General features: G+C 40.1%; 2 protein-coding genes across 2 annotated transcripts; one reads left to right on the top strand and one right to left on the bottom strand.

The window, feature by feature from the left end:
* Window positions 1-2: 2 nt before the first annotated feature.
* Window positions 3-1,930, bottom strand: cUnh22orf23 (chromosome Un C22orf23 homolog; the record flags this gene model as incomplete). Its single annotated transcript, XM_080722546.1, has 6 exons — window positions 1,808-1,930; window positions 1,548-1,610; window positions 1,216-1,392; window positions 877-1,011; window positions 637-737; window positions 3-80 (listed from the first exon to the last, which is right to left on the bottom strand). The coding sequence occupies exons 1-6, from the start codon at window positions 1,893-1,895 to the stop codon at window positions 3-5; spliced, it is 642 nt and encodes a 213-aa protein (XP_080578672.1). The 5' UTR covers window positions 1,896-1,930.
* Window positions 1,931-4,983: 3,053 nt separating this feature from the next.
* On the top strand, window positions 4,984-7,326 carry klf1 (Kruppel like factor 1 (erythroid)). Its single transcript, XM_080722547.1, has 3 exons — window positions 4,984-5,260; window positions 5,666-6,524; window positions 6,834-7,326. The coding sequence occupies exons 1-3, from the start codon at window positions 5,183-5,185 to the stop codon at window positions 7,007-7,009; spliced, it is 1,113 nt and encodes a 370-aa protein (XP_080578673.1). The 5' UTR covers window positions 4,984-5,182; the 3' UTR covers window positions 7,010-7,326.
* The last annotated feature ends 1,447 nt before the right edge of the window (window positions 7,327-8,773 follow it).

Raw genomic sequence — 8,773 nt, forward strand, 5'->3', positions numbered from 1 at the left:
TCTTACTCATTGGGCATCATAAGCACAGCCTTCATATCCATGGTGCGGGCCTTGTCAATTAACTCCAGCTCTCTGATTTTCTGAATGAGTTAAGGAGACAAACAGAAGTACAGAAATGACCCAGTACAGAAGTATGTGTGTTTGAGAGAGACAGAAACATACTCTCCACTACTGTACATCAATCAGCCACAGTGGAGGATGGCTTGCAAATTGCACATGAAGCTTGACCTAGTGGTAGATTGAAGCGTGTGCCCCTTAAAGAAGGGGTTGATCTGTAATTATAAAGCATCATGGAAGACATACTCTCTCAATTGTGTGAGTTACGTAGACTGACAAAGTATTAATTCTGACATTTAGTTAGAATTGCAAGAAAATAACATTGTGAAAAAAGTTGCAATTGTGAGAAACAAAAATCTAATAATCTATACCTACAGTTATTGCATTTAGATATCAGAACATCCTGCAGAATACATGGAAGTCATCATCATTCAGAGAATCATCGATCATAATAGCATTTACAAAAGAATAGAGAGAATACAGTAAAATATTTGTTGGGGGAGCACTGGTAAAGGGTGACTTTGCAAACAATTCAGAATTGTAAGAAATGAAATATTGTCTATAAACATGTTTGTTTACCTGTGATATCTCAGTGTTGATGAGGTTGTAGCACTGCTTCCCCTGACCCAGTGCTGTCATATCTGCCAGAAATGCTCTCCTTTCTTCTATTTCATCCAGAACTACACAACAAAGAAGAGAAACTCAAATAAGACCCAAACACAATTAAGCTCATACAGTATGAGCTCAGTGGAACAGCAGAAGAATGATAACCATAAAAAGCAATACAATTTGATCAGTTCTTGATCCTGCCAGCCTCACCTTCCTGGAACCTGTCTTTCTCCATTATTTCTGGGCTCTGGTCTACAGGGACATTCAGAGATGGACTAGCTTTGGGCTCCTCTTGTCCTGTGGCAAGGATATTCTGTAACCTCCTCTTCTCTTTCTCCAAGTCTCCTGAGAAGAGAGGTATAAGGGAAACGACAATTGGTGCCTGTAAAGGGTATAGATGCACATTTGGAGGAATGGACCATGTGGAAATTGTGTTATGATACATACAGTACATTTAACAAGTTTGTGTCACAAATAAATAAATGCATTCTTGAACAATCTTTGACTTTCCATTTGGGCAAGCTAGACGTGTCAGCTTTAGGAACATACGTGTTGGGCCAGGGCGGAACTTTTCTCTTGTGTAGCTGTCCCCGGAACGACAGCTTTCAGCACTGCGTCTCTGGGGCTGAGCTGATAACTGCTTTGGACCAGGTTTGATTAATTGTGGTTTGGGCTGAGGAGGAGCTGACGATGTGGGGTTACAAGTCAAAGGTAAAGATTTACCATCTGTGCATAGGGAAACGATTAGTGAGTTTAGAGGTGTACTGTATTCATAACATGAGCTATTGTAAGCTGTTCTATTTCAATACGTTGTGAATGCAAACAGTTTTAATAGGTAAAGTCCATTTAGGAAGGGACAATGCCAAAGCTCAAACACTCACTCTTAAGACACTGGTTGATCTGTCGTTGCTGGAAGTTGGTGAGCCTTGACTCTAGCATCATCACTGTGCACAAAGAGAGTGAGTTATGAAGCATTTTGCTTGATGTAAAATACACACTGGCAAATATCTTCAAGGGTTTCCCTCATTCCCTGTGGGGGTGGGGGTCCACACATGCACAACTGTTTTGTGTGGCAAGTAGGTATACAGTAAAATTCCACAAGTAGGCACATAGGCAGTGCAAAGTCTGCAAACAGTCTCACATTTAAGCATTTCCTGAGTTTCCTTGCTGTACCGGCTGGCTCTGGGATCATTCCACATCCCTCTGCCTGCCTGTGAAGACATCTCCATCTGCAACTATCGAAACCTATTACATTACAGTTTCATTTAATACAAAAATATTTACACAAGCAGAAACTGAAAACAATCCCATTAATCAACTGTGAGTGTGTGTGTGTGTGTGTGTGTGTGTGTGTGTGTGTGTGTGTGTGTGTGTGTGTGTGTGTGTGTGTGTGTGTGTGTGTGTGTGTGTGCAGACGATAAGTAAGCCTACTTACATTCGGTTGACAACAGTGACTTTTCTTTATTTTTGTAACATCCCCCACAACTGTCCGTCGGCTGCTATAGCAACCACAATAACAGAGGCGCACGCAACTTGAATACTGACCACAAGATGGGGACAAGGAGCAATATGAAAAGCTTAATATGAATTTAGATATGTACTGTATGTATTATTTATTTGTTATTTTCTACATTGAATTATTATTGAAAGTCTATTATGGAGTGCCAGAGCTGTCATGTTTAAAATAATAATAATAATAATTAAAATAATAAATACATAAATGATCAAATAAAAGTGCAGGTTAATTTGAAAATAAACAAATATGCAAAGAATAGACAAATGTTTGTGACGAATTACTTTTGTATCCATTTGTTTCCATATGTATTTCCCAATGTATATTAATGTATATTTTTTTGTTTATTTATCGTCACTATTAATTAATTTGTCTATTTATGTATTTCTTCGCCTGTTTCTGTATTTTTTCAACCATATGATGGGGTGTGCCTTTTTACTATTCAGGTAGTATTAGCAATCAAACCCACACTGTGATGATATTTCAGTCAACACAAGCCCCATAGTCATTAACCATAGTCAGCACCATATAGTCAGCACCATATTGTCAGTACCATACTCATTAACCATAGTCAGCAATATTGTCAGTACCATAGTGTATACTTGACATGATAGTAACATGATACTGACCATGACACTAACATGATACTGGCATGCTAACTTGATACTGGTGATGTCCTGGTCAAAATAGGTGTAATTTTTGCTCAAAGGAGTGGACACTAAATTAAGGAATGTATACATTTATTTGCCATTTGTAGATATGAAGGGAACAAATACTGAGAGAAACAACTATTCTGAAGATATTCTGGGGATTCTGAAAGTTGGCTTCCCTCTGAAATGTTTCATGACCCTTAGGAAGATGATAACACTCTGGCAGTAGTTAGAGTTGTCTTGAGTTGATTTCATCTAACATCTGAAGGAAATTGTATTGAGACGAGTAGGCTATATCATTTAATATGACTTTAATATTACCAATATTATTACTATAATATTACTACTAAATCTAGATCTTTAAGTCTGCCAATCATCTTATTCTGTTTATTAGGAGACACAACAGTCTAAAAATAAGACATGAAAATGATTATAATCACTTTAATATATGGCCTCTTAACTTTTTATTTCTATTTGTACTGTTTTCATATGTCCTTTTATAATGTATTTATAATTATCTGTGGCTTGATGTCTTAATGTTTAATGTTTTGCACTTTCATTGCCTTGTTGTTGAAATGTGCTACACAAATACATTTGCCTTGCCTTGCCTAAACCCATAAATGATTTACAGTATATGAAACCATGTGGTTCTGTTCTTCTGAACCTAGTATATTGTTATAAAGAATAAACTAAAAAACTAAAAAACAAATCATTCCAGATGCAACATTTTCAGAAAGCGTTGCATGCCAGCTATGGAACCTTTTGAATCTTTTTAGAAAGAGAGTACCGGTATATAGTGTAGATCTCTACTACTGTATGTGATCTGTACTATATGCGGTGTTAAACCAGAAAGAGAGTTTATCAGCACGGGGCAGGATAGGCAGCAGTCAGGACTGCATTATCTGTGGATAGTCAGGGGCCTCTCTTGGCCCCACATGAACAGATAAACGCAACCCAGAATATATCACCTACTACACATCTTTTTAGAAGTAAGAACCGCATGTCCCAGCCAGGAAAGAGACAGGGACTGACTGACTGACTGACTGACTGACTGACTGACTGACTGATGTGTAGTGTGTGTGTGTGTGTGTGTGTGTGTGTGTGTGTGTGTGTGTGCGTGCGTGCGTGCGTGCGTGCGTGCGTGCGTGCGTGCGTGCGTATGCATGTGCGTGCGTGTGTGAGCAGCCTAATATGTGCGACGAATGATCTATAGCAGTGGAGGTGTGGTGTCCAAGTTCTTCTTCTGTGAGGGTAAAAGCCAAATAAGATCCAAAATTAAGATCATAATGTGTTGCATTGCCTTCCATATTTTGTTTTGTTTGGTTCTGCTTTGTTCTTCTCTATACCACTTACCGGGAATATCATACCGTATTGATACTGAACTGCAATAAATGTCTGTGATATGGAGTAGAATAGAATAGTATGCAGTATTACAAAATATAAAAATGGATTCCAAAATAATGCAATACCGGGCGCCTGGTGGCCTAGTGGACCAGGCGCATACCATATAGGCATTGCCATTTCGGCATCAATGCCTGTCGGCGTCGCCGGTTCGATTCCCGATCCGGGCGACCTTTGCCGCGTGTTACCCCCTGTCTCTCCCCCGTTTCCTGTCAGTCTACTGTCCTATCCAATAAAGGCAAAAAAAAAAAATAATAAAAAAATAAAAAAAATAATGCAATACTTCATTGTATACACATTCACATTCAATTCTACATTTTAAATTTCATTCAGTGTATGGTGATACTTTTTCAGTTAATATGCTACACTTCTTGCACTTGATATTTAAATAGGGTTAGGGGTCAGGTGTTTTCATTTTACATTAAGAGTTTTGTATTTCACTGTAGATGTACCACTGTGTTACAGTATCTTAGCATTATTATCCATGGTTGGTTAAAAGAAAATCATAGCTTTGTGGTTTTTATTTTATTTTCTAGACTGGATTTGTTTTAAGGATCGCAGAACAGGAAGACAAGAGTGTCAACTGAACAAATTTGAGAGCTAAAGACAAGGAGTCAGTTAAATATTCACATTTATGCTCCACCTCCCAACGGTCAAACCCTACGTGAAAAAGAGAGATTTGAAGTCAAGCTCCCAGCTGACAGAGATAGACAAGAGAGAAGAGGGAGAGATAGCGGGGGGAGAATGGAGCAAAGGAGGCAAAAGTAATTTTTATTTTAATTTTTCGGTTTTGTGGCCTAGTCGTCAAGTTGTCACAATAATTGTAAGTGGGATGAGTGGCTTTGTAAGCCTGTGACTGAATTATACATTATAGTTCATGCCAGGATGCCAAGAAAGTGAGAAAGCGAAAAGACCGTAGGCTACTGTAACGCAAGGTCAGGTCAAAGTGTTGATGGCAGTTACCCAGGCTGTGCTTCCCTCCATCAGTTCCTTCTCCAGCTCCATTCACTCCTCCTGTGACAATATGAAGGTATGTATGTCACACTGGAAAACACTTCAAATGTAAAGTTACACTCAGGATTTTGCAGAGCAGTATTGGCTTGATATTCAATTTATAAAAAGCGGTTTATTTGTGAAGTAACCTTAGGACCATAGGCTCTATAATTTCCCTCTTTCTAAAGACATTATATTTTTAGACGATGCAATCCTTGGACATGAACATTACAAAATATGGCTGTGTTAATTATTATTATCATATATAATGTGTATTGTCGCAATAATTCAAAACATGTATTTAATATTATGTGTGACAAAGCAAGTTTGAGTTGTGTCTTTCTTGTTGTATTTTTATGAACTGTTGTTCCTGCTATGAATGTTTTATCAGGACAACTCAGCAGTAATAGTGACATAAGTACTCACCATCACTTCCTTATAGGTGTGGAGGTCTGAGGGCAACTCTCTCATTCTGGACAATCAAAGAAATATACTGTTACCCAGCAATACGGAGCAGCAGCAGGTGTCTCAGCCAATGCCAGATGAGCACCTGGATGATGATGATAGTGGGGTATCATGGGACTTAGATTTCCTACTATCTGACTGGGGCAGCCAATCTCCTGATGTCACCCCTACTATGGACTACAGCGCCCAACGGCTCTCTCAGCTGGACCAAAATGGAGTCGGCAAAGAGGGAGGCCTGTTCAAGGACCAAATAGGACAAGAGCAGCTTCAAATGAGCAGCCTCATGGTGGAGTTCCTGTCCCCTGTGGAAACCACCACGTCATCCTCATCAGCCCTGCCTGAACTCTATGGCAGAGGTTACAGTGGCGAGCAAGCGGGGCGGCCGTCCTTCCCCGTTCAACCTAATGTTGATCATTTTGGTTTCCCCCAGGGGCACATCATGGAGGGCCACAGGGAAAGCCTCAGTAAGGCCAAGCCATGGGACTTCAGCAGTTATTTCCCTCAGCAACACGCCTCCATGGTGACCTTCCCTGACCCCAGGTTCATTCAACCCCAATCTCTGACCCCTGACGCTCGGCATTACAATTATGTTCCCAACTACGCTCATCACACCAGCCTTCACCGTGACTACGCACACGGCCAGGGCAGTGGCCATTACCCCCTGCCGCAGCAGACATTCCTGGCTGGCTCACCACTACCCTCCGGGGTGGAGGGGAAACGTGGGCGAAGGGCCACAGGGAAGAAAAGGGCAGCCATTCATCGCTGTGATTACCCTGACTGTAGCAAAACCTACACCAAGAGCTCACACCTGAAGGCTCACCTACGCACACACACTGGTAAGACCTGTACCAATTCTAATAGATACAGGGCAGGGCAAGGAGCAGCATTTTTGCATTGTTGTACAGTGTGTAATACTTTAGGTAAAAGACATTTGTACACTCCCATTTGTATATGCTCAGAATTAAGTTAACCACGGAACCACAAATAATGCCTTTATTTTAGAAAATCACCAGTCTACAAAATCGCAACGTATCACACTGTAGCGCATTGAGCTTGTAGACTTGCTAGTTCCACAAAACTGGATCAAAGGAGTCAACGCTGACTATTTTACTGCGTTAGTCTTACTGTTGGTGTTCTTCCGTCAGGTGAGAAACCGTACCAGTGCTCATGGGAAGGCTGCAGCTGGAAGTTTGCCCGCTCAGATGAGCTGACGCGTCACTACAGGAAGCACACGGGCCAGAAACCCTACGAGTGTCTGCTGTGCCAAAGGGCCTTCTCCCGCTCAGACCACCTGGCTCTGCATATGAAGAGACACACCTGAGATACAGAGAGATACCCTGTCTCCCCCTCTATGTGTCTCTCTCTCTCTCTCTCTCTCTGTCTGTCTCTCTCTCTCTCACACTCTGTCACACACACACCCATACACACAGAGTTTAATGTTGTTTAAAGTAATATGATCTGATGGGGCCGCAGATGAATAGATACACTGTACAGGGCAGCTATATAATAGACCTAAACACTAACAGAAGGCCTGCCAAAAGGTGTGTGTCCCATAGGTTATGAGAGGATATACTGCACATGGATCAAATGTATCTGACTATATTGACCAGATCAGAATGTTTGTGAACAAACACGAAGAGCGGCATTTCCCGGGTAGAATGTCTATGGATATCTACACTAAAATAAAGTGTCCAGAACGTTATCTCTAGTTTGTCAACATGTGAATATTTAGAACAAAATAATATATTTCTTATCAATAACATAATATCTTAAGTGTCCTGTCCTTCCAGATATAAGGTTAATGAATAATACTGCTCCAAATGCAACACTGCGGGCATTATCAATTCAATTCAATATATTCAATTCTTTTCACAGATTGCAACAATCTGAATTTAAATACTTTCACCATACATTTCAAGATATTTTATTATACATTAAAATGCAGTTAGTGATAGCCAATACATTTTGTATCTATTGTATGTGTTTGTTTTGTAAGGTTAACATAAGAATCAAATGCATGTTTGTTTTTATTTACATTTATCGCATTAGGTAATAAGCTAAAGGTGTAAATAATTTGCCGTTCCTCCCAAAATAAGCCACGTATTTATTCTCAGTATCTTTTATATGATAACTTTGTTAAATTTATATTACACAATGAAAACAAGTGTTAAAAGCATTTTTCAGTCACTAGCATTATTTTCAAGCTTCAATAAATCTATTTGATAATGCCTCGCCCTCTCCTTTGTCCTGTCTTAACAAAACAAGACTAATTATACACACAGTCACACACCCAATTTATTCACACCCATCAACAGTACTTTCAAATCTTGTGTATTACATGCTGTTGCAGATATTAGAATTGATGTATCTGAGAAGATTTACTTTCAACATCATCTCAAAGTGAACCACAGACAGCAACTTTCTCAAAGTAATTGTGAAGTAGGCTACTTTGACCACTAGATGGAGCGCCTTTATCAGATTAAGACAGTTGTAGTCTGACATGCATACAGAGACAAGTAGGATGCTGCTGTTGATAATTCTGAACACCAGAGTGCTATTCTTAGTGTTGCTGATAGAGTGCAGAGATGCATGCGTGACTGAGTGACAATCCATTTATGTAATCTGGCCCTCAGTGATTCTGGAGCTCATTATTATCACAGCATGACCATCTTGTTAAAATGTTTGCAAATCAAACTAGAAGGCTATCAGCTGCAACCTCATAAATGACTGTAGATCAGAATATCTGCAGTGGGAAGTGAATAAAAAATACTCATGAATGAGTATTTTGCATGAATGAGAAATAGTGTATCCGTTAAAAACACTACCTGCTCAGTTAACCATCCTTGGTCAAATCAATGTTAAAGACTAGAAAGGGGGTGCAAGTCTTCGCCAGGCTGGGTGGCTTACCCAGGGCTGTATCTGTCATGGGGAGTAAAGGCCTGTCCATAGTCTCTCCGAAACCAAACTTTTCCTCAGAGAGTTCCGACTTTCCGACGTGCAGTTTTCCGTACTCTAATTCGGTTTAATGCTTTTCAGAGGACGCGAGTGACGGCATTTTTGTAGTCGAACCGGACCTTTCCGACGA

The sequence above is a fragment of the Nannobrachium achirus genome, assembly GCF_963921795.1.
Source record: "Nannobrachium achirus genome assembly, chromosome: 3".
Classification (NCBI taxonomy): domain Eukaryota; kingdom Metazoa; phylum Chordata; class Actinopteri; order Myctophiformes; family Myctophidae; genus Nannobrachium; species Nannobrachium achirus.